Source organism: Mesoplodon densirostris, chromosome 10 (genome assembly GCF_025265405.1).
Source record: "Mesoplodon densirostris isolate mMesDen1 chromosome 10, mMesDen1 primary haplotype, whole genome shotgun sequence".
Classification (NCBI taxonomy): domain Eukaryota; kingdom Metazoa; phylum Chordata; class Mammalia; order Artiodactyla; family Ziphiidae; genus Mesoplodon; species Mesoplodon densirostris.
The window spans coordinates 84,109,888-84,135,791 of NC_082670.1; the positions used below are offsets into that span (position 1 = coordinate 84,109,888).

A 25,904-nucleotide genomic window follows, 5' to 3' on the forward strand; every position below is an offset into this window, starting at 1 on the left:
GATTTCTCCTATTTTCTTATTTTCAAAATAAATGAAGCAGCGTTTGAGCCCATTGTAATGTTCTGTGTGCTTTTGACAGAAAGGGAGTTTGATCCTGACATCCACTGTGGGGTCATCGATCTCGACACCAAGAAACCCTGCACCCGATCTTTGACATGCAAGGTAGGCGGCTCCTGGGCAGAGCCTGATGCTCCAGGAAGCGCGGGGACCTGGGCTGCACAGCACTGCGCCCCAAGCGTCTCTCACTCACAGGGCATCTGCTCTGAGGATTGTTCTGAATTTTTAAGTGAGGGAATGACTCCGTTTTGATGAAGAACGCCTCAAGTTCAGAAAACGTGGAGCCTGTTGTTATAAACTGCTATCTTAAGAGGGGTTTTGCCTCCAGTGAGCCTTACTGTATCCAGGGCAATGGTGTTTTTTTCCTAATCAATCTGTTATTTTCAAAGCCTTTTAATATTTCCTCATAGAAATTTAATTTGAGAGGCTCCCCTTTACTGTGGTTTAAATTGTACTGACTTGGAATGAGTCCAGAAATTTCCTTTGCATATATGTGAATATTCTTAAAATGTTTGTGTTATCTCTGGTTCTTCAATTTTACAGCTACTTTAAAAATATCTGCGACTTTGAGATAGCTTTATTTTTTTAGTTCTAAAAAAAATACTAGGTACCACATAATCTAATGTATATGTAAAACCCAAGAAAATGTAAAGATTCTCCCTTTCTATCCTGAGTTTTCCTTTGAAATGCCAGTATGCTAGTGAGAAGGCGGTATATTTGCTATAAAATAAGGGTTGACATGGGGGTGGCCTCTGGCTTCAGTAGACCCCCTTCATAAATGAGCATATATGCTTATGTCCCCAGCCACCCTGCAGAAGGGTTCAAAAAGTATTAAGAATCATTGCCTTGAAGTAATTTTAAAACCCTTGTTTGGAGGAGGAGGCTTAAAAATTATAAAAATTAGTGTTGTTCTCTAAAAATTAATAAAATTTTTGATGTATTATTTTAAGTTTTACCAAAGATTATGTTTGAATAAAGAAATTCAGACTCCACTCCAGCCCTAAACAGTAGAGGAATGTTAAAATCTTCAGAAACGGGAAATGTTATTTCTCGGTAGTTCTTACTTTAATTTCAATTTCTAATTCAATTTTAGCGTGTGGATTTTATCTTGCAACAATGGTACTGAATCTTGTGAGGAGCTAGGTTGGTCAAAAGCACCTTTAAATACCTAATTTTTTAAAGAATTATGGATTCTGTTCCCAGAGGAAGACATATATACACATATATATTCTGAATTTTGCATTTTATTTCAGAGGTAGATGGTCATCCCCACTCCAGTTGCACCATTGAATCTCTAGGTTAAAAACTCCTCAGGACAGATTGCTTTGTTTTATATAATATTAACTGAACACATCGACTGGTGTGTTGTTTGATGGTAGCCAGTTGAGCTCTGTAGAATCATGTCCTGTTCAGCTGCCCCTGAGGGAACTTGTGAGTGTGTGCCTGAGCGCTGCTCCACGCCATGTCACACTGCCAACCCCTCTCTGCTCTCTTGCTGCCTACCTGGCTCTCAGAAACAGATTTCTCAGTATTGTGATACCTGTGGTCAGCGAAGGATGCTTGCTTTACCCAGGGTGCTCTTTTTTAATCATCTGTGAGGCATGCTGGTGAACCAAAAGCTTTATCAACTCCGAATCTGCAAGGAATTTGACCAGCCTTCCTCCTGAACCTTCACTGGCTTTGTGTTGATCCTGCATTTTTCTCCCATCTTCCTTTTCATGTCGTGTATGCTCTCCATGTGCCCTGTTAAGGGTGTCATTACCATCTGTAGCAGGGTGCTAAGCCTGTCTTTGCGTTAGTATGCATCTTCATCCAGGCATGACGTGAGTTCGGCATAGAGCTGGCAGAACATGCAGCATTGTGGCTGGCCTGCCCTTGCACTGAACACCCTTACTTTCTTCCCGTGTTCTGTTTGTCAGTGCTCCTCCCTCTCCGTGCCTCCGTTGCGGCCCGCATCCATTCAGCGGTGGGCTAATAAACACACTGGAATGCTTGACATGCAAGCGGCGGGTCTTGCATGTCAAAGACCCAGCTGAATGTCCCCCACGCTGCTGCCCAGATCTCTCCTGTCTTAGTCTGAGGACGTTGTCCGTTCTCTTTGCTGTCAGGGCATCTGCTGCTGCCCACTCCTGTCACTCTGTCGTCTGCCTGCCACCCTCACTGTCCCCTCCTCACTTCCTCATCTGTCCATTGTTCTGTTCTGTGCCTTCCATGCAAGTAGATTTGGGCTCCTCTCAGGGTAGAAGCATTTACTGCACACATCTGCGGGCACAGACCTCCTTCTGGGCCTCAGAGGATACAGGCTTGAACAAAATCAAGACGTGGCTCCTACCCTTTTGGGACTTACAGTCTAATGGAAGAGATGAAGATTAACTTGGTAATGACTCAAGTCACTGTAAAAGTTACCACTGAGGGGTAATAAAAAAGAGAGGCCTGTGTAATGACAGCCTTCACTAGGGGAACTGAGTCAGGGAAGGCTCCTTTGCTATAGGAATGCTGGGCTGAAATCCACATGATTTGTCTGGGCAGAAAGGGGTGGGAGAGGCAGAGGAGACAGCCCTTGTGAAGGCTCTGGGACGGGGCAGGACAAACAGCTTAGGGTGTGAAAGGCAGCCAGGAGGCTGAGCGGGAGGGGGAGGCGGCACCTGGTGCCAGAGGAGCAAGGGGCGGGGGTGTTAGAGCGAGCAGGGCCCCAGGCCTGTACAGCTGCTCTTTATCCTGTGTGCCTTGGACAGCACCCCCCAGAGTTCTGATGGGGAGGAGGGGGCATCAGGGTTGGGGCTGGAAGGTTCTTCAGAGCTCAGGGCAAATGCTATGTACTCTTCAAACCAAGCTGGAAAAATACTGATCGTCTCTGCCTACTTTCTTCGCTTGGTCTTCCTGCGCTAGGCACCAGGGGACACGCAAAGGTGAGGAGAGGCTTCTGTATCATCTGTCTGGAGAGACAGGCAGGTGGACCCCCAGTGACGTTGTATATTCGTTTGTTCATTCAACGTGTATTGGGGGGCCATTATTTTTATCTGGTTTTTGTTTGAAGCATTTATGGTGTGCCAGGTGCTATACTAGGTGTTGGTACAGCACTGAACAAAACAAAGGTCCTTGTCTTCATTTAGGATTACTTTCTTGTGGATATATTACATATTAAAGAAAACCAAGTAAAATCTTAAAAAGAAACTCAACACATTTTTCTAACTATCTGTGCCAGGTTAGATTTGGGGCGAACATAGTTTGCAGTATATGTGGTACGGACGTAGGTTATGTTATTGAACCGCAAAAGAGAATTAGAAGCCTGACTCCCCTTAAAATCCCTTAAATTGTAGTGAAAATGTAAGCCTGTAGAGCAATACATTTGTATAATGTGTGTATAACGAACACACAGAAAGTATCATTTGTAGTATTGTTGTAACATAGAAGAGGGAAGGATTTATGTAGATGAACTCATATTTGGGAGGTGTGATCTGGGGCTGCTGTGGTTAGCAGCTCCTTGCATTTTTTTCTTTACAGACGGAGGCCCTAAGCGGTATGGAGTGGTCAGGTTTACTTGACCATTCTTCTTCTCAAGAGTAATTTCAAATTTCTCAACAATGACCATTTTGGGGAGGTCCAAGAGGGAGGGGATCTAGGTATACATATAGCTGAATCACTTCATTGTACAGCTGAAACTAACACAACATTGTAAAGCAGTTATACTCCAATAAAAAAAAAAAAAAGAATGTGACCATTTTTAAATTCTGGGGTTAGACATTGTCTCTGGATCCAAAAATCCTATCCCATTTTCTTGATTTCCATAGGGAGTGTCTTTCGATAGGGACTCACGCTGGTTTGCGTCTTTTCCTGTGCACAACCTGTCTTCTTTTGGCCTCTTACTCTTTAATCCCCCCAGGTCTCCCTCAGCCTGTCTCCAGGATGCTGTGAGCCCCTTTCTCTCTGTATGGCATTGTCACAGGAATAAAGAAACAGTTGTGTTTAATTTTTACTCTCTGGCAGTTAGTGAAAGAAGACTTTGTGATACGTATTTTATGGAATAAGTGCTTCTTCCCTGTTAACATTCAAAACTCTAAATGGCCCAAAGGGGACTTTTCTAACGGAGTTGGTAACAGCTCCGATCAATGAATTGTTCCTGTGGCACAAAACACAAGGACCTGTTACCTGTTTGTATCTACTGTTTGCCCCTCAGTTACATACCTGGTGGCATGGTTAACATTTCTTCTTTCTTCTGGTGGAAATAACATCACCGGGTTCTTATACATTTGGAGGCTGGAATATCTGCTTCTAACTATTAGGGAAAAAAATCATACTCTTAAGATTTTTAGCCTATCAGATGCTGAGCAGCCTTTGATTAAGCTAATGGTCCAAGTTGCTTTTTTATTGGCATTGGTATTTTTTGATGTATGGCAGAAAAAGTTATTACTGAGATTCCTCCATGTCTGGTTGTTTGTTTTTGTTGTTGTTGTTTTTGGTCTGTAGACACATTCCTTAACCCAGCGGAGGGCTGTCCAGGGTAGAAGAAAACGATTCGATGTGTTGTTAGCCGAGCACAAAAACAAAACCAGGGAAAAGGAATCGATTCGCCATCCGGACTCTCAGCAACCAACGCAGCCTCTCAGGGACCCGCATCCCACTCCTCCTAGAACTTCACAGGAGCCACACCAAAACTCTCACGGAGTGATTCCTTCCGAATCAAAGCCTTTTGTAGCTAGTAAACCTAAACCTCACACCCCCAGTCTTCCAAGGTAAGCACTGTCCTCCAGCTCTCTCTCCCTCTTTCAGAGAACAGACGTGCAGACTGTAGAGCCCCGGTGTATCATGATGTCGAGGACAGACATCAGGCTCGCTACGAGAAGAGATGTTTTTCTAATGGGGTTTTACTTTAAGAAAAAAAAAAAAAAAACGTTCATCACTGAGTTTCAACCAGGGCTGTTTGTGGCCAAATGCAAGCAGCAGAGTAAAGCTAGAATTATCTGTTCTGCCCCTGCTCAGCGTTCGGTGTCTCCTGACCCTGTTGAGTAGGGCTGCAGCCCGGGTCCTGCCCACAAGTTAGTGATGGGAACATTTCACATGGCTTTGGCAGCCATTTCCCATTCATCTGTCTCGCTTCTTGCAAAACACAGCAGTTGGGATTCTTGCTGGGGATAGGCATTCAGCCTGAGTCTTTACAGCGTCCATTTACAACATGTTTTTTCATTCACTCATTTGGGACTCTGGCCTGAGCGTGTATGAGTCATTTGAGTTGTGTAGTGAGCAGCAGGTCAGAACTTAGACACATCCCTTGGAGACAGTGATGGTGGGCTGAATATATGTGTGTGCGTGCTTGTATATTTAACCAAGTGGAGTAAAGGACTTTGTACCCACTTTCCAGAAAGAAGGGAAAAAGAAAGGCATAGAGAACGAGGGTTTTGAGTCTGGGCCGAGGGCTTCTGCTTAGGAATGTGCCAGCCCTTGGGTGCTGTTGCTTAATTAACCTTTTATCCTCACGTATCTGATTCTTGAAATGGTCACATGAGGGGTGGAAGTTCCTCCGTCTTGGAAACCTGAGAGTGCCCGTGAGCCTGTCCCCACGTGGGCCCCCTGGTTTCCGAACAACACGGTTGGAGGAGTGATCAGAGGAGGTGCCCGAGAATGTGGCCAGGCCCAGGCTGTCGATTCCTTTGCAAGTCCGTCCTTTGGCCAATTTCATTGAAGTTTTCCCATCTATTAAAAAATAGGCTTAAGTCTAGAAACACCAGGCCTTTATGTGTGTTGGAAAAGCACACTGCTGTCCTTGAGTTACACACTCTAGATTACCCACATAAAGTGGTAAAGCTACCTTCTTTTATCACCTCCTGTCCCTCTTAGGTTATTTTAGAGCACATTACCAATTACCTCATTGATTGCCTTAGTGACCCAGTTCCAGGTGAAATTTGAAGAGGAATCAAAGAAAGAATTCTCTTAAATTCCACATGTATTTCGCCGCCTTTGGGGAGAATAGGAGGCGGACCAGGTGGCTGTGGAATAGAGAAGTGGTTATAAGTTACTTTGGTTAGACTGGGCAGACAGCTGCATTTGACATCGCGCGGTTCGGGAGAGAGGACCCTTCACTCCCAGGCCCCCCAGATCAGCATCTGTGTCCCTAGTGCTAGTGGTGGAGCCCAGACCTCCCTTGATGGTTTTGGATACATTGTTGTATCTGAGTTAAGGCGGCTGATTCCCAGACATGTGATGTGGTCTGATCAGTGCTGCACTTTCTACTCACCAAGGCCTCCAGGCTGCCCTGCTCAGCAAGGCGGGAGTGCCCCCATTGACCCTCCTCCAGTCCATGAATCTCCACACCCTCCCCTGCCTGCCACTGAGCCAGCTTCTCGGTTATCCAGTGAGGAGGGAGAAGGCGATGACAAAGAAGAGTCTGTTGAAAAACTGGACTGTCATTATTCAGGTCATCATCCTCAGCCAGCATCTGTAAGTTCCACATCCGCCCCCGCTCCAACCCTCCCCACGCCGCAGGGACGGGGCACTGCAGGGGGGCGCGGCGGGGACCCGGGCATGCCCTCTGGTCCATGTAGGGCGAGGTCAAGGTGCGAGTGCAGCTCAGAGCAGGGCGCCCCGAGGCGGCATGCACTCGATCCGGTGCGTCTCCTGTTCTTCCCGTTCTCTTCCATGACACTCAGGGCCAGGCGTTGTCACGCTCGTGCTTCACAGCCCTCGGTCCTCAGTAAGCGCCGTCTGTCCTGGCCGCTGCTTCCCGGGCCGCATGTTCTCGGAGTTAGCGAGTCCAAGCGTGTGCTCTCTCTCTTGCAGTTTTGCACATTCGGGAGCCGGCAGATTGGAAGAGGCTATTACGTGTTTGACTCCAGGTGGAACCGGCTTCGCTGCGCCCTCAACCTCATGGTGGAGAAGCATCTGAACGCGCAGCTGTGGAAGTGAGTGCCCGTCCCACCACCTCTGGGGGCGGGTGGCGCATTAGCGCTGCATCCTCTTTGTTTCTTATGGGGCTGATTTAATGAAGGTAATGGTCTCTGAGATGAACACATGGCCTTTGACCAGCCCTGGAGGAAGGGCCCTCATCATTCATACACTCACTCTTGGAGCAAATGTGTCTTGTTCTCGGTGCTGGGGTTTCAGGCTGAGGGACTCCCAGATGGACGGAGCTCACATTCTAGGTCAGGGAGAAATGCGAAAGCCAGTCAGCAGAACATAGAGATCATAGCTTGTCGTAAGGGAGATAACAGAAATGCTAATAACCTGTAGCACTTACTGAGACTACTGTAGGCCAGGCACCTTAGCAAATACAATTTTCACACCTTGCTGTGTCAGGTGGCCTGGATTATTCCTGTTTTACAGGTAATGAAACTGAGAAGCAAGGTCACACAGAACGTTAGAGGTAGAGCCAGGGTTTGGACCCACCTAGGAGCTGAGATGGGAAAATAACAGGATGGAAGGATTCATGGAGAGCCTGACTTAAGGGGCCCTTGAACTGAGATGAATGGATGAGAAAGAGCAGCCATGGGGCTGGCGGGGAGGAGTGGGTTCCAGGCAAGGAGAACCGTATGTGCAAAGGTCTTGAGTCAGAAAAGAACATGGCTTGTTTGAGAAAGAGCAAGAACGCTCCTGGAACAAGAGGAGATCTGAGAGGTCAGATGACACTGAAATTGATTGAGGGCACTGAGGAGCTGCTGAGGGCCTTAGGGAAAGGAGCCATTTGCTCTGGTTTACAGTTGAAAGTAAGACGATCATCTTGTGTGGCCTTACGCATGCCGTTTACCCAGCGTGATTTTAAGTGGAAGAACAGTTCCATGGCCCGAAAGGTTTATTAGCTCAGCCTTTCCTGAAGTAAAATAGATTTTGTTACTGCAGGACTTCTCAAAGCCGTTAATGGGCACGGTCCGTTGTAAGTCTCAAAGCAGAGGATATCGTGTATCATGCGGACTGTCTCCCAGGCTCTTTTGACCTGGGAACCTCTTTTAGGGGAGCATCCTGGGGACTAGCCTTTGGTGGAACCTACTTCGGGAAGCACTGAGCTTTGCTAAAGGGGGCTGTGTCCCGTAACACTGAGTCGTCCCAAACCCTCCACTTGGGCGTCAGTTACTAGTGCCTGCCTGAGTGGGCTCTGCGAGTACATCTAGTTTTGCCTCTGCTTTGCTTGCCTGATACAGTCAGAGGAAGCTGTCAGAGACCTCGTGTAGTCCAAAATCCAGAGAACCATCCCCGTGGTCGTTAATAGGACTTGCACTTGTTCACAGTGAAGACCAGCCCCACAGCAGTGTTACTCTGCTTTATTTCATGTTTCTTCCTGGCTCTTACTAGATAAGAGCCTTTATGAACAGTGTTTAAGAACAGTGTTCTGAACCAGAGACAGACTTGGGTAGTGGTTTGTTGGGATTCTTTGGGGGGTGGCCTCATATCAGAAAACTTTAAAATGCGTGAAATCTCAGCTTCTTACTGGTGGGACCTGGAGAGCACATTGAGCTCACAGAACTATGGGTTTAATGTACTTCTAAGGGTGTAGAAGGGTCCTCAGAAATTTTATCCCCATTATATTGGTAAGTGGTTTATGGCCAGTGGTTTGGGTTGAGAGAGTTTCGGTTCCTAATGGCTTGTGCTGGAGAGGTTTTCTTCTTTGTGCTGTGAACCTCTGAAGAAGCAGGGCCCTGCAGTTGACTCCACTGTCTGTCTCTCTCTGTTCTCTCGGAGACTCACTGCCTTATCTATCACTTGCTCCCAGTGAGGAGGAAACCGTTCTTTCTGTTCACATGACCTTTGGCTTTGAAAAAGTCAATTCAGTAGAGACAGACGGGCCACTCAGTGATGAGCTGGCACACGGGCCTGGGGCAGGTAGGAGCTTGAAGAGAGGTGCCAGGCCAGGTGCTTGAGGGAGTAAATGCTGCCGACGGGAGTGAGGGGCGCTGGCGCGGGCCGCCCCTGAGATTTGCCGGGAGTGGCTCGGCACTTCTCAACCAGAAGAGAGCTGTTCTTCACGGGGCATCTTTGAGGCACTCAAGGAAAGTCTTGAAGTCAGCCAGGCCCCATCCTACTGGCGCAGCCGGAAGTCCTCCCTTCTGCAAAGAGCCCCGGCAGCACTCTCCTCAGCCCCTTACCCTTTAGTTACTGTGGTTAACTTCGGGATAAATGGAGGTGCGATTTGAGCCAGGCAGTGAAGTAAGTTATCTTCAGTGTGTGGAGTCTCTGGGCAGCAGTGAAAGTAGACCAGCTCTTCCTCTGGAGCATGGCCACGACCCTAAAGGCTGTTTGCAAGCTCCTGTGAGTTCTGTCCGCTGCTTGCATGCTGTGACTGGGGACCACTATTGCACTTGCCCTAGGAGGGGCTGGGATGGCTGTCAAAGGTTTTGTGGTTTGGGTTTTCCTTTTTCTAATTAATTTTTTAGACTGGTAATAAAGTCACTTGGCTAAAAAAGGAAACATGAATATAAAGAGGCATACAGTGAAAAGTTTTAGTCCCCCGGCCCCCGTACTCCTCTGTTTTCTATCCACTCCTCACAGACAGAAGCAGTTTTATCAGTTGCTTGTGTCTCTGAGTGCATGTGTGCAAACACAGGTCAATATGACCACCTCTTCTTTTTTTGTCTCTTCTTTATGCAGAAGGTAAGAAATGACTTAAAAGAGCTCTTTTAAGAGAAACCAGTCATGTCATCCAGAGAGGTCCACATCCCTGCCCCTGTGGAAGCTTTTCCTTTTCACAGGATTTGGTTGTAGCAGCCTGGCCCTTAGGCCCGTCTTCCTAAGCCACCTGGTGGCCATGAGAAGCCACTGCGCCCAGGGAGCCGGAGCCCCTGTGCTGCGTTTCGAGCAGAGCTTCTCACAGGTGCCAGTTGCCCTGGGGATCTTGTTGAGATACACACCACGATGAAGGAGGTCTGGGGTGAGGCCCAGGGACTCAGCATCTCTAGTAAGCCTCTCAGGTAATGTCAGTGCTTAACCTTCGTGAGTAGCATGGGGGTAGAGGCCGGCTTCTCAACCTTGGCTTCACGCTGGAATCTCCTGGAGAGATTTAGAACTTACTAACGCCTGGACCCCACCCCGAGATTCTGGTGTGGCCTGAACTCCACAGGTGATTCTGATGTGCAGCCACAGTTGGGAAGCACTGACTTAGGGCCAGAGCCACACTTTTGAGTGGGAGTTTTAAGGCTGGTGCGCACACTTGCAGTTGTTAATTCCGTTTATTAATAACTATAGTCCTTCTCAAAATGCATGTGGAAAGCCCCTGGGCAGCAGTCTAGGCCAGCGCTCTCACTTGAAGGGTGAGGAACCCAGCCCCTGCTGGTACGGCGCCCGGATCAGCCGGAGCTGCCCGTGGAGGCCGGGAGCCGGGCAGTCTTGGCACTTGGCTTCCAGTCAGGCCGTTTGCTGTTTTGCCATCTCAGTGTTCATTATGCCATAGGGGTTTCTGAGATTTTGGTGCCATCACATTTTAAAAATCGGAGCTAAAATAAAAGCCGGGGTGAGGGCGGCGGGTTGGGGGGGGTCCTCCCTGGTTTGACTGTTGGAATACATACTTTATCCAAATATTATAGACAGAATACACTGTTAGTGCACCGTGACCAGAAGTCCACCTGAGATTTGGGGGCTTTGTTCCCTTGTACAGGCACTCAGGCCAGTAGCTGGGACCTAGCAGTTGTTATTAACTAGCTGTGCCCTTCCTTTTTCCTCGTTCGTTCATGAGTTGTCTCAGCATTTGAGCGCCTTCTGTGTGCCAGGCACTGTGCTGGATGGACAGTGGTAAATCAGCTGTGGATTGCTCCGTCTGCGGAGATGCTAGACAGTGATCATCAGTCACACGTTAAAACTACCAGAGTCTTCCAGAGTCTGGGAACAGGGGGCAGTGCGGGAACGAAGTGAGTCAGGACGGTCAGGGCAGTTTTCCTAAGAAAGTGATGATGGGAGCTGAAACGGAAGTGTAAGCAGAAGTTGGGGCGAGAGTGCTGTAGGCGGAAGATACCCAGGGTCTCGCTTCACGGCCCGTTCTCAGAACTGAAGGAAGATCAGTAGCCAGGATCATGGAGTTCGGGGTGTCGGACGGGAGGGTGCGGGGTACATACCTGCGGCTGCAGCACCAGTGAGGCACACGGCCTTACAGGCCGTTGTTCTCAGAGCGCAGGAAGGCATTAAGAATTTGAAGGGGAAAAGTGACCCTCTGTGTGGCCCAGCACCTCAGCGCGATCCCTGTGACCAAAAGGTGTGTTCAGTGCCAGAGGGGGGGGGTGTCCTTCTGAAAGCTTCCACGGAGGGCGGTGGTGGGCGCTGCTCAGGCCCCCCTTCTGTTTCGCAGGAAGATCCCGCCAGTGCCCAGTACCGCGTCGGCCGTCTCCACACGTGTTCCTCACCGGACAAACTCTGTGCCGACATCACACTGTGGGGTCAGCTGCCTGGCAGCAGCCACCATGTCTCCCTCCCCTGCCCCGCTCTCGTCCTCCTGCATCTCCCCCAATAGCAAGTCGGTACCAGCTCATGGAACCACACTGAACGCACAGCCCGCCGCCTCCGGGGCCGTGGATCCCGTGTGCAGTCTGCAGTCCAGACAGGTGTCCTCCTCCTCGCCCTCCCCCTGCACGCCCTCCGGCCTGTCCTGCGTGCCCTCCTCCCCCATGGCCAGGAAACCTCAGAAGTTGAAATCTAGCAAGTCTTTAAAGCCCAAGGAGTCTTCTGGTAACAGCACTAACTGTCACCACGCGAGTAGCAGTGCCGGCAGCGGCGGCTCAGGAAAGAAACGCAAAAACACTTCCCCGCTGGTAGTCCCCTCCCCCTCCCCCTCTTCTCATTCCATGGAGTCTTTTAGGAAAAACTGTGTGGCTCACCCTGGGCCTCCCCACCCTGCGGCGGTAGCCTCTCCCCACGGCGTCGGCCTCAACTGTGTGGCCGGCAAAGCGAACTCAGTGAGCAGCCGGCACGAGCAGCCCGGGCGGGGTGCCCCCGGCGGAAGCCCCGGCGAGTCCATCAAGAGGATGAGCGTGATGGTGAACAGCGGCGACTCCACACTCTCTCTCGGCCCCTTCGTGCACCAGGCTGGCGAGCTGCCCATCAGCTCTCACGGTGCCTGCTCCCACCCGCACACTCCTCTGGACAAGCTCCTAGGCAAGAAAAGAAAGTGCTCGCCCAGCTCGAGCGGCATCAACAGCAGCAGCAGCAGGCCCACCAAGGTGGCCAAACTGCCAGCCGTGAACAACATCCACGTGAAGCACGCAGGCCCGAGCCCGGGGCCGCCAGGACTGGCAAACAGCTCCCTCCTGCATCAGGTAGGACAGGGCCTGGGAGCCCCGTGGGGAGGCCCGTGGCCCCTCCCTTGAGATCTTTCGTCAGCTCGGAGATCTGTGTGGTCGGGTTGGTGGGTTTGCCTAAAAGCCAATGTCCAGCTTCATGGGGTCTTTTAAGAAAAGGATGAGTTGATGGCCGGACGGAGGTCAAACAGGCTCCTCTCTGCCTGACTCTGTGATGACTCGGAGGACGCTCCTGGGTGAGGAGGCCACAACAAGTGCATTTCGGCAGCAAGTGCTGCGGACACCGTCGTGCGTGACGGCAGACCCCTCCCCGAGGCCGGCGGGCCGTGTTTCCCGGAGAGCAGTCCTTCAGTGTGTTTTTCTGAAGAAAGCTGGGCTAAAATCAAACTGATCGAGAAAGGGATGATTTAAATTTGAAAGAGACCGTTTAATATTTTTCCCATCAAAGAATTTCAGAATTTTAATTTCCTTGTTAATTCTCTCCCTATTTTTTCTCCTCCCTGTTTTCCGAGGAGTCAGGAAAACAACGTTTATGGTGGGCAGAGCAGAAGGCTAAAACCCTGTTTAAGTTAACAGACTGAAAAGAAATCTGAACGTGACCCACTTGTAGAGAAGGGCTCCATTACTGACCATGGCTTTCTCGGGCGGTACCTTGTCTTTTCTCCACTCTTCCCCCTGCGGCTGTTTCCTCCTGGCCTTCCCTTCTGTGGCCGGTTCCTCCAGCTTCCTTTCTCTCCTGTCCAGGTCCTCTCTCATCTTGTTATCTCATTCAGCAGAAATACCTCCCGTCCTTGCTTACAAGCAGGAATTTCAGCGGTGTCCCCCCCAGAGCCCTACTTTAAAATGTGAGCCTCTTTTTTGTTTTGTTTTGTTTTTTTCCCTTCCTCATCTTCAAAACTGAACTTAAATGCCAGGCTAGAAGTTTTTCAGAAAATACCGAGAAGTTTGTTCATGTGATAGAAGTTTCCCTCCAATATCTGTGTGAATTAATACTCAGTGCCAAAGGAATGGGGAAAATAATTATGCACAATTTTAGGTAGCAGCTGCTTCAGTTCTTCTCTCTGAGCCACAAATACATAGGGGCTTACTTGTGTGTTGTTTGGGTCTCTTGGAACAAAAGTTCCTGGACAAGTGAAACCTTCTTGATTTGTAGTTATTCCTTCTAGTTTAATGATAAGCATGAAGACGCAGTGCAAACACTGTCAGAATCCATCCCTTAATAACTCCCTTCTGGGTGTAGTTTCCTGGTGCACATGAATCCCGGGAGGGATGTCCCACTGCCTCGAGATGCCCACGCCAGTGTCACTGAGCGCGTCTTCACGCAGACGCCGCTGCGGACCTCACTGCCCACCAGTGTCAGAAGGCGAGGAAGAGGCAGGGCGGGTGCAGCGGACAGTGACAGTGTCTGTGGGGAATGGGGGAGTGGGAGTCGCGTCTGCACGGAGCGGCTGCTCCCAGAAGCTTGTTACCAATTTCAAAGAGAAACTGCTGATCTGGACTTGCGTGAGAAATCTGACCATTTTCTAAAGCTCTGTAGTTTTTCCTTTTGTTTTGATCTGGTGAAGCCCACACGTTTGCCAGCTAAGTTTGGCTCATGAGCTGCCAGTTTGCCACCTCTGATTTCCACCGTCTAGGGGGGCGACTGTGTCCCACTAGGACAAACAGCCTAAGTTTGGGTTCTTTTCCTTAAAAGCAGTTTCATGTTAAGTTTGTATTTGAGAAAGATTTCCTCTGCAGTGGCATACTTTCTGTTATGCTGCACAAATTCTAGGGGGGCCCATGGCTACAGATCAGAGGATGGATGAACCCCCAAGATGTTGCGTATTTTTACGTCTGTGATCATTTATCTGCAAGAGGGATCCTGTAGCTTTCTTCAGACTATCAAAGGGACCCATGACTCCAAAATGCTGCAAAGAAGGCTGCTTCTTAGACCAGTAGGAGCTCACTGTTCTCCACGGAGCCGATTTTAAAGCAGAGATAACTGAACTGGTTGGAATCCCCTCAACAACGGAATCAGTGGGACCTGCTGGGGAGCTTAGGAGATGGGGCTGGGTGCGAGCCCAGCCCCCGAGTTGATTCTTGGGCTCTGCCACCAAGAACCTAAAAATAGCTCACTGTGGGCCAGTGAAGGCCAGAGTCCCGTCTCCCCGCCTCAGCACTGCCTTGGGTGTGAGTTTTCACACCTGTGTGGTGGCCCATTTGACCTTGTTCACGTCTCCGTTGACAACCTGGAATACCTTCAAGGGGACAGCATCAGTAAATAGAACCAACAGGCAAACACGTGAGCCTTTTCTCTAAGCTAGAAACCCAGGCTGCGTCTCTTCTGGACAGTTTTCTAAAAGCCAGTCTTGTAGAAGGATTGTGCCCCGGGGCACAGAAGGCTTTTGAAAGCTAAAGCCAAATTCTGGAGCTGCCTGCTCCTGGCATCACCCAGTTGGTTGGAGACGCAGTGACCTCGGGAATACCTTGTTTAGGAATCAGGGCGGGGCCGTGTACAGCCGCTTACTTACCTTTCGTTGTCTCCCCACCCCCTCTTTTTTGAAAGCCAAAGGCACGTCCCTGACAGCTGAAAATAGCACGGGGAGGAATAATCTGGACACTTTTGACGACAAGTTACACCTCCACTCAGCACTCTGGACTCCATGATGCCTTTGAGTCTGTTTTCCCAACCTCCTGTGGGCCTCGAGGGTAGAAATCTGCCGGGCTGTTGTTTTAACGAGGATGTCCCTGAAGCTTTGTCTGTAGCAGTGAGTACTCGTAAAGGACACTGGATCAAGTCCAGCCACCGAATTGCTTTTATCAGTGTTAGAGTGGTCTGGACTACTTGCTACAATCTGTGAGAAGTTCCTGTCTCGCTGTTGAACCTGCAGTATTTCACGGAGCCACTCTTGGAGGAGGTTGGCTGGCGAGAGTGTCTTGGCAAGAGCGTGACTGTAGACTTTTCTCCCTCCTCCTCTCCCTGCCTAGTTCTTTCCTCACCCTGTTGTCTGTAGGTCCCTCTCCAGCAGTCAGGCACCTTAACTGGAGACACCTCCCAGGGGCGAGCAGAGCTGCACCCCAAGCAGCCCTCTGGAGAAAGGGGGTCTGCAGCTAGGTTTTTATAGCAGGTGCCGGGAATGGAATATGGACGTCAGTGAGAGGCACCATGACAAAAGAGCCTGTGTTTTTGCCCAGCCTTTTGCAAGTAATTTGGGATCAGAAGCCGTCAGAAGTTTCTAATGTACAAACTGGTTTAAAGCCATTGATGGCCAGAGAGCAAGTATTCACCAGTTTAGAGGCTTACTTTTCATGATACAAAAGCAATTGTGTGATTTTTTTTTTTTTAAGAAAATGCAAATGCAAACAATTTTGATAATGGCAAGCCAAATTCTGGTGGGTGGGGAGGTAGACAGAAATCACTATGGGGGAAAATTTTCCAAGATTTCCAAAGAGATTGGATTTTTTTTTTTAACCTTTGTTTTCATGTTAAACAGTATACAGTTAGGTTGGTTGTCCTGCCCAGTCTCCTGTTTTTAAAAATTGCCTTTGTAACGTGAAATAGTTGGGATGCAGCAGACTCTGTCGTTCACAAAGTCATTGATATACTTAAATGTTTCCAAGGCACTCGGTGCATTGCCCGCAACCTCTTCTTTGGATACTGTCCTGGGACTAAGTGTCCGTTTCCGCTTGGAGCGCTCCCCATATTGTGTGTGTCTACACACCCCTTCCTGCCACCGCACATGTTCACGTGGATGCCGTTGGGGTGGGGAGCAGGCACCCAGGGAGGGGCGTTGGTGACTGTGAACACCTGCCCCTGCGGAGATGGCGGGAGGCATGTGTAGTGTCTGCTAGTCACACCTCCTTTCTGGGGATTTACGCCTGCCATCTCACGGAGAGTTTCAGAGACCCTCCAGGATAGTGTTTCTAGTACCCCACCCCAAAAGAAAGAGCTCGATAGGTTCAGACATCACTGATTGAGAAGGTGTCATTGAATTTGAGGGGATGAGCTGGAGCTCTTTAACAGATGATTCCACCACCACAGCTCCTGAAAGGAGAACCAGGCACTTTTGCTTAGAAGAACACACAAAGTTGCCGAACACAGGGTAAATTTCCCAAGGTTCTGATCGTGGCCCTGGGCAGGGCTGGGACAGAACCAGTCAGTGCATCCGTTTTCCTTACAATTCTTGGGTTACAAACTTCAGTTTCAGGGAATTTTAAGTCAACAACAGGTAGAATGAATAAATACTTGGTTACCAGCCTAATAATGTGAATTGCTACAGAACTATTCTTATTATGTAAGGTAACAAAAACTTTATTCAGATACTTTAGCTATAAATTGATGTAAAATATTGATTTTCTTTTTAAAGGAAGGGGAGAACAGTATCTTGTTCACCTATTATGCAATCAGTCAGTAAATGTTTTAAAAATGATACTGTAAGAGAGCTTGTAGAAGAAGAAAGCACGGATGGGCCAGTTTGGTGTCGTTAGGAGAGGTCAGTCTGGTTGTTAATCCCAGGAGATGGAGAGAAGGAGGTAAGAGGGAATCAGAACGTACTTAGTTGATTCCCTGGTGACAAGTGCAATGGGGTATGGGGTAGAATTTATTTTCAGAGCCAAGGGGACTTGATGGTTATAAAGTTGCTTTTAGGGATGGAATTTATAGACAGATCATGTTGTTCCGAAAGATGTGAATAGGATCCACGATAGCAGGTTGATGCAGAATAATGTAGATATTTAGATTAGTGAGTCTTGATCATTTGATTTCTTAGACTGAGGTTTTAATTGAAATTTCATTATTGTCTCCCGGTAGTACACAGAGCATCGGGATTAGGAAATTAGCCATTTTGGATTCTGCCTGCCACAAACAGACCTAAACAGTGCTATTAAATTTTAGACTGTTGTTCAAATATTGTATTTTCTCCTACAACTACTTTTTATTATGATGAACAATTAAGACCATTTAAAACACGGGAGTACAAGTATTTTTTTGAATTAAATTAACTTGCAAAAACCAAATTTCCAGTGGTTGGGTTGTTTCTAGACAGACTTTGGTATCAATTTAAAACCAAGATAATTTTTATATTCTTTCCAATAGAATTTCATGACAACTCCTGCAGTTTTCTTAACCTACAAAAGAAAAAAAAAAAAGTGCTGCAATGATGAACAAAGAATTATACAAAACCTACTTTTGTATCTTTATTTTGGAATTTCTTGTTCTATTATAAATATGGAAGTATCCCTATTTGAGAAGACATATTTTGTTAAAAATGAATTGTACATATTTAAATATGTATTTTTGCACAGGTCTTTTTTTCGGATATCCTGTTTTGGTACAATTGAGATCATCTAGTATTTATTTATTAATTAATAAAAGTAAATACCTTTTTATAATTTGAAGTGGTTCACTGCCAAGCCAATAGTTCTAGAACTTGCCTCCTTTACGGTTTAAGGGATGCCTCTGTTCTGTGAAAGTCTTTTGTCCCTTTCAGTGTCTTGGGAGTGGATTCATACAGATGAAGTGGGCATTGCTTCTCCCTAGTTGCCTGATTTCCCAATAGACTACACATAATAAGTGACACACTGCTTTTCTTCTGTTAGTGTTTTATGTGTGAGAGTGTGCGCGTGCGTGCGCGCATGTGTGTGTGTGTGCGCGCGCCCTGAGCACATGTGCGTTAATATGTGATGTGATTAAAACTAATGGGGGAAAAAAAAACAAAACTGAAAGTGCCTGAACCTAGTTTTAAGCTTAGACAGATACTTTAAAAAGACTTGAATATTCAGTTGAACTTTTGGAGTTTGCTTTTTCCACCTAAATATTGTTACTAAAATTTTAGGGGAGGAGTTGAAAACCACCAAATGCTGGTAATTTTATAAGGTATTTTAAAATTGAGACCTTTTGGTTCACAGGAATTCAACTGGTGATGGATTGCCCGGTGGCACCAAGGGTTACAAATCTTCTTGTCAGCCAGCAACTTACACAATGTGTCTGTTTTGTTATTCACTCATGAAATGCAGAGTTTAAAATAGAATATTTAAAATATTTTGTATTCCAAAAATATACAGAGTACCTCTGAGAACATTGAAAAAAATGTATAATTTGAAAAATGTAACTTATAAAGGCAGCTGTCTTCTTGCGAGAGTTCTGTTGCCAAGGAATTTCTTAATATCTCCCATTCTGTCCTGCGGGGGAAAAAGTTGGGCTTTGGAAAATGATTGTTAAAAGTTTCATTGTTTAGCAGAAAATAATCATTTTTACATTTTGTGCAAAACCTTTTACATTTTCAGATCATTTAAATGAGCACTACATACTGTCAGGGTGAATGTAGGGCCTTGAAAGCATTTTGCTGTGTTTTTTTGTTTGTTTGTTTGTTTTCTGTTTTTGAGCTTGGTTATAAAAGCAATCTCCTGTGTTAAAAATGTGTGAATAGGTTGATCATTTGTACACATAATCAAGAGCATCTCAGCTGGACTTTGTGTTGGCTGCTGTATAGAACATGAACAAATGTCAAGGGATAGAAAATTACTTTGGATATTTAAAAGAGAAGAAATATATAGTCTATTTGTTTTGTAACAAGTTCTGTAAATAAAATAATTTATACTATTTATAAGAAAAAGTTGTGCTTTGCTTTATGAGAAATTAGTTTGTGGAGCAAACATGTTAACGGGCAATAAAACCAGGATTTCTCAATAAACAAGGTTGGCTGCATGAAATATTTTACATGTTTCTGCCTCGTTGTGATACTAAACCCTTTTCGATCTAGTCTGACTTTTCTTCATTTGTAGCATCAGACACCCTTATGAAGCTCAGCTTCCCTTCCATGCCACCTAAAAAGTTCTAAGGGCTTAGGATGTTTCTGTTCTTGGGCACAAAGGTTTGCCTTGGGTAAATTAATAACCGGGTAAACAGTGAACACTACTGTATTCTTGCCCTGTAGGTTTGTCAACAAAGGGAAGTTGATAGATTGAGAAATACATTCTGTTTGTACTGTTTGATGGCATGTGGTCAGTTTTCATTAGAGGTAAGTTTTTTGTGTGTTTTTAAAAATTTTTATTTTATATTAGAGTATAATTAACAATGTGTTAGTTTCAGGTGTACAGCAAAGTGATTCAGTTACACAAGTATCTGTTGTTTTTCAGATTCCTTTCCCATTTAACTTATTACAGAATGCCGAGGAGAGAGGTAAGTTTTTTAACCAGACCTGGTCTGGTTTCTTCCTTGCTTTTTACAGACCTCCCTCACCGGCAGTACATTTTGATATTAGGCACAGCATAATCTTTCATCTCTAGAAATTTGGCCGGTTTTACCATTTGCAAATCACTCTTACAAATTACAAATTATTTTTGTTGCTGGAAACAACGAAGGAAGCCGTGGATTTGTGCACTGGAGTAAAGGTGCATATACAGTACAGGAAGGAGTGAGGCTGGCTTCAGTCCCCGCTGCCCTGCCCCGTGGACTTCCCGTTCAGTCCTTAGATCAGCCGACTGCTCACACTCATTCTTAATAAGTTCCCTGTGGATAACTCCTTTCACTTCGGATGTCCTCCTTAACCTTCACTCAAGGAAAAGGTTCAATCACTCAATCTCTTCACGCTTTTTACTTCCGCTCTCTTGCAGATAACCTGGCCCTGGACAGCAGGAGGCTATCCCAGTTCATGGAATGGGGGTTGGCAGTTTTGGATGCTGGCCTGTGGGAAGTGACCAGCGGAAAGGCAGGGTGAGGCCATTCTAGGCAGAGGGAGCACGCTGGGCTGACACAGGTGTGAAGAAATGCAGACCGGAGGGCAGTTCTGGGTGAAGCTTGCGGGAAGGGAGGGGCGGACAGGGTGGGAGAAGTTGGCACCAGATGGTCAAGGACCTTAAATGTCATGGGGCCTTCATCCTCAGGAACATGCAGTTTAACCAGATGTAACTGTCAGAGCCCAGAGGTTTTCATGGTCCCATCCCAGCACATGCAGAAATAATAGTTGTTCACATCTTTAGTGGTGACTCTGGCAAATCAAAGAAGCACCTAAATCTCTGTCCCTTTTTCTCACGTTTTCACCCTGGCCTCAAGCTCTGTCTTCAGCCCCTACCCCCAACCCCCAAGTCCTCATCACAGAGCTCTCCCCTACATCAAGCCTAAGGTCTTCCCCCTTCTTACTCCACCTTCTGCTCTCCTCCCTTTCTCATAAGAAACGCTTGCTCCTGTCGCTAGTGGGACTGAAACGAGTCTTTCGCTGGATAAGGCTGTGATTCTTGCACCTCTTATCTTCACTTTCCATAATCGGAGCTCAGGGAACAAAGGTGGCTCTGGCAGAGGATCTCTTCCAGGGGAGGGTGAGACCATCAGCCAAAGAGAAAGTTTTTTGGGGGAGGGGAGAATCGAACACTTATAATTTAACAATTTCTTAAAATCCCCATCACGTAGGGCCCTCCAATAAATGTGGAAGACAGAACGGACAGGTGAGAACCTTGGGACAAAAATCATTCATAAAGCTGTTGCAGTGATCCAGGTAAGAGCTATTAAGTTTCCACACTAAGGCAGTGACTGTGTGGATAAAGTGGGGACAGATTCCAGAGATCTCTTAAAGGCAGAACCAATAGAACCTGAGGTCTCCTTGTATTGAACATTCAAGGGAAGAGTGGGTCTAACATACCTTCAGAGATTTCTAGCTTGGCCAGACTGGTTGAGGGGCCTTAACATGAAATACATGGTATGGTGATAGAGAAGGGAAAACATACTCTAATGAATTTGAGTTGCCCACGGGAAATTCAAGTGTAGTACCCAGTGGCTATTTGTGTGGTCTGGAGCTTATGAGAGAGGTCTGAGCCTAAATAGCATTGGAGGGTTGTCTTTCACTGGGAGTGGATGAGTTCACCTAGGAAAAATAGGTAGCTCTCTGGCTTATTATTCGTTAAAATACTACTCATCAAGTTGAAGGCCTAATGTGCCAGATATGGTACCAAGCACTTTATCTACCTTCTCTCTCACAGAGCCCCGAATAGAGTTGGTAGTTTGATCCTAATCATACTGATGAGGAACTTCCAAAAAGGTAGGTGTCTTGCCTAAGGTCCCACAATGAGCAGGGGTATTGCCAGGCTTTGGATTCAGGTCTGTCAGATCAGTGGTTCTTAGGTTGGTTGGTTTTTTTTTCCCCCCTTCCATAGATTCTCAGAATCACATGAAAGAAATCATAGGTTTTCTCTGACAGAGGCACAGGCACCCCACATTTTGTGTTCCGTTTCCAGGATTTCACAAACGAACCCCATGCTTCATGGCCCAGAGAGAGAAGGCAGCCCAAGACGAAACCCTGGAGAAGAGAGTACTGTGGTGAAGACAGACGGAGAAGCGGTACTAAAGAGCAGAAAATTAGATCAGGGAAGGCAGAGGAGGATGAAGTTGAGTTGGTTTAGAAGTTCAGACAGTTGACTCTGTCTTAATTACCAACCCATCAACCCACTTAGGTATTTTTTTCTTCTGCTTCTTTCTCCAGGATAACTGGAATCGGTATTGAGATGAAGAGTTAGAAGAACCTGGGCAGGGAGATTGCCAAAGAATTAAAAAGTATGAGTGTGGCTAAGTGATGGCCTCGCCTGGGTTTTCAAGGAAGAACTGGAAGCTGCCATGTAAGTCCATGCTGCCCCCCTAGTGATGTTGTATTTGCAGTTTCCCTCTTGTTATGTCTTACGATCCTCCCTCCAGGTAACTTGTCTGTGATCAGACCACTTAAGTGATTTGTTCACAGTTACAAAGCCAAGTCCATGTTCAAGTTGATATGGCCAGTAATGAAGGACTATGTACAAGGCTGATCCAGAGTTATGATGGTGGCACAGCACTTCTAGGAATAGATCAGGATAGGAATAGGATAATAGAGTCCGAGGGGCACTCCAGGTTTCAGTTTCAAAAGCAGAGCTGTTCAGAGGTGCTTGTGATCCCTGGGTCCTGGGTGAGCCCGTGGCAGTGGATGGAAGTGGCGCGGAGGAAAAGAGCACTGGAGTTAAGGCCAGGGAACTAGGCTGTTGCTGCACACGTTGTCCATTTCAGAGTAGGGAGGGGTGAGAGGAAGACGGAGCCAGCTGCTCAGGTCTGGAGTGGACGAGACATGGTAACTTGCAGTTCTGAGGGCAGTGAGCACAGTGGGTTGGTGGTATTGTTGGGTGGTGAGCAGCTTCAAGGAAAAGGTATTTTGAATGAGGGTGGAAACATAATGGCCAGAAGAGAGAGCCAGGGACTAGGAACAGTGGACTTCATCTTGGCCCCAAGTTTCTGAGGTGTAGATGAAAGAAAAGCCTCTAAGCCAGAGCACTTCAAGAAAAGTAGAGTCCTCCAAAACCAAGTGTAGAGTTTTACCAGTGTTGATAATCCACTAATTGCAGAGACACTCTGGAAAAGCAGGTCTCTGATAACTTCTAAAAGAGAGGGTCAGTACCGTTGTCAGGACGCCACCTACTGGTAGTCTTGACTAAGTGGTCCCTTCCCCAAGGCAGTGTCAGGATTTATGATATGTAGTTGCCGGGCAGGAGGCTGATCATTCATTGGCAAGTTGTACCTTTTATTTCTTACATCCAGTCTGCACAGAGAAAATTATGCTGCTACAGGAGATTTCCAAATGACAAGAGGTAACACCCCCCCCCCCCCCGCACCTTGACCGTGCACTTCAAGGTTATTATAATGGCCTGGACCAAACTGACCCACATTCTTGATACCCTTTGTAGGTCTTCAGAGACAGAAGAATAATGCAAAATGGTTTTGAAACCAAAACCAGTGATTATTAGAGCCTTTCATGTTTTCCAGACAGGTATGTAACTTCACTTCCCCCGTAGCCGTGTGGAGATGTGACGTTTGTTACTAACAACTACAAATTTGTGTAGAATTAGAAGGATGAAGGATTATCACAGCCCCTCTCCCTTTTTTCCCCCGTAATCAGGGGGACAGATGTCAAGTATCAGCTATTAATCTTCTTCAAGAACAGGTTTCAGACAGCACCAGGGATTAATTTAGAATTAATTATACAATTGATTTGCTAATGGTCAGGAACCTTCCATCCATCAATTACTATTAATGCATGGTCAGGTTACTGAAGACTACCTGTGTTCAGTCACAAAATGTTAAGTGCACTGCAGTGTGTGTGCTCTGTGAACACATGAGGTAGGTTATTCTTGAAGCCACTGGGTTAGGTAAAAGTTAGGTGCAGACACTTAATAACAAAAGTGCTTGTAGACAGTATTTCCACTCCTAAAAGACTGCTAGTAAATGAAAAATTGATCTATTTTTTCTCATGTAGGAAATAGATTACCAAAATTTGACAAAGCTTATAAATACTTATTTCACTGGATAAATTTGATGCACAGATGTTATTGAAACAAGAAATCAGTATTATGGTTTTAGAGAATAATGACAAAATCATTCATCCCCGTGACTTCATTTTATACTTGAATAGTGTATTATGAGTGAGACTAGCGTTGCTAAAGGTGACAGGTTGCCAACTTTGATCAGTACTGAAAAGGGACTAAACACAGTGAAAGTGTTTTAATGCTATATCACTTAGCAAATAAAACTATCATTTGATGATAACCTTATTTTCATATTGTGATATGTGTGCCCTTCATGACTAAAACCAGAAAATTAAGACTTTAATTCTTTGGATGGATTCTCCTAGGTGATTAACGGAGGCTGCGGATCATCAATCCCAGGTGTACGATGCGGGGGTAGGACCAGGACAACAAACTCTAATGGCGGTGGAGCCAGGCAGATACTGTAAGGTAACAAACAGGGCAGGCCGGGTGAAGTGGGCCTGCTGGAGGGGATGTGCTAGCCATTCGGCTGGACTGGAAACGTTAGCTCAGAGTTAACCTCATCTGTCCATTCTTCCAGAGAAGGTAGATAATAGGTGATTTTTGAGTTGTCTTTCAATTTTTAGATGGCAACCATACATATTTTTTTTCTTAAAAACGTATGGGGGCCTCCCTGGTGGCGCAGTGGTTAAGAGTCCGCCTGCCGATGCAGGGGATACGGGTTCATGCCCCGGTCTGGGAGGATCCCATATGCCGCGGAGCGGCTGGGCCTGTGAGCCATGGCCGCTGGGCCTGCGCATCCGGAGCCTGTGCTCCGCAACGGGAGACGCCACAGCAGTGAGAGGCCCGCATACCGCAAAAAGAAAAAAAAAAAAAAAAAACGTATGGGCGGGCTTCCCTGGTGGCGCAGTGGTTGAGTCCACCTGCCAATGCAGGGGACACGGGTTCATGCCCCGGTCCGGGAAGATCCCACATGCCATGGAGCCTGCGCGTCCAGAGCCTGTGCTCCACAACAGGAGAGGCCACAACAGTGAGAGGCCCGCGTACCACAAAAACAAACAAACAAACAAAACGTATGGGGGTCAGGGGGCCGATGACAGTTGCTGCCCATCGGTGACCAGTTTGCAGCTTGGTAGCTTCAGGAAGCCTCCTTTGGCATCCTGACTTGCTTTGGGTTTCTGAACCTTTTGTATCTGCAATTGTGAGAAATAAGGGCGTGGACCTAAAACTTCCTCGACGAGCCTTTTATCAAGATTTAAAATACTCCCACTGGTCAAAAAGCAGAGAACCAAGGTTTGAAATTAGCATTCTACGTAGTCTTACTACGTAACAAACATAAGTGAAAAACATCAATGAGGTGGTCGAATACAAAAAAATTCTAAAAAATTGTTTTTCCCGTAAAACATGGCTTAGATGGCCCAATTTATTAATTTTATGTGACAGCTTTCTACCAACACTCATGGTAATTAATGTGCATGTTATATAGTTTGTAATGTTTTCATATAAATGAACCTCATAATAAGCCTGGTTTTCTCCTCCAGGAAGTTATTTCTCCCAGCATCAGAGAGCCAGCATGAGAAGAGCTGGGATCAGAATTTGGTTTTCCAGCTGCAGTGCCAGTGCTCATTTCTCCTATACCGTATGGCCGCATTAAAAAGAAATGTGTTAGGTTCCAATTTTATTTTCACTTCCAAACTGATACTCTGAAGCTAACACAGAAACTCTGATTTTGTATTAAAAAATACATATGCATAGGACTAAATATAGAGAATATTCATCAAAATATTAATCGGCATTATTGCCTTGTCAGTCCACTTTAGTATCCTGAATTTCTTTTGCAATGAGCATATTCTTTTTTCCTTTTTTTTTTTTGCGGCACGCGGGCCTCTCACTGTTGTGGCCTCTCCCGTCGTGGAGCACTGGCTCTGGACGCACAGGCTCAGCGGCCATGGCTCACGGGCCCAGCCGCTCCGCGGCATGTGGGATCTTCCCGGACCGGGGCACGAACCCGTGTCCCCTGCATCGGCAGGCGGACTCTCAACCACTGCGCCACCAGGGAAGCCCGAGCATATTCTTTTTCAGGAAAAGAAAGGAAAAACTGGACTCCTTCACCTCAGAACTGTATTGTTTTACTCATCATGAGGCAATTTACTCACCTGGACCTTTATCTGCAGTTTTAGAGTTTTCAGCTTCCCCATCTAGCACTGGGAGTGAAGAGCATTTCTTGTTTTTTTAGCATCTCTTACCTGTTATCCTCATCTACTAATTTTAGGCTGGTGGGGCTAAAATGGTAAAACAGAAAGCCGGGAAGGGGGGAATGGAGAGTGTTATGTGGCTTTTTGCTCTCTTCTAGGCCAACACTCAATCTAAGCCTCGACTGAAAAGCCG

General features: G+C 46.7%; 1 protein-coding gene and 1 long non-coding RNA gene across 3 annotated transcripts in view; both read left to right on the top strand.

The window, feature by feature from the left end:
- Positions 1-18,986, top strand: part of ATXN7 (ataxin 7) — a 127,851-nt gene extending 108,865 nt beyond the window's left edge. The window contains exons 8-13 of one of the 2 annotated variants that reach the window (XM_060109470.1): positions 80-162; positions 4,525-4,790; positions 6,294-6,492; positions 6,832-6,953; positions 11,318-12,281; positions 14,809-18,986. In XM_060109470.1, the coding sequence (XP_059965453.1) occupies positions 80-162; positions 4,525-4,790; positions 6,294-6,492; positions 6,832-6,953; positions 11,318-12,281; positions 14,809-14,826 (1,652 nt within the window). In that variant the 3' untranslated portion in view covers positions 14,827-18,986. Of the gene's footprint in view, positions 1-79; positions 163-4,524; positions 4,791-6,293; positions 6,493-6,831; positions 6,954-11,317 lie in introns of both variants that reach the window. The other variant, XM_060109469.1, reaches the window with a different exon arrangement.
- A 3,732-nt stretch (positions 18,987-22,718) lies between these two features.
- On the top strand, positions 22,719-24,198 carry LOC132497034 (uncharacterized). The gene is made up of 3 exons (XR_009533559.1): positions 22,719-22,841; positions 22,938-23,020; positions 23,882-24,198. It is a non-coding gene; the product is annotated as an uncharacterized LOC132497034 (long non-coding RNA).
- Positions 24,199-25,904: the final 1,706 nt, after the last annotated feature.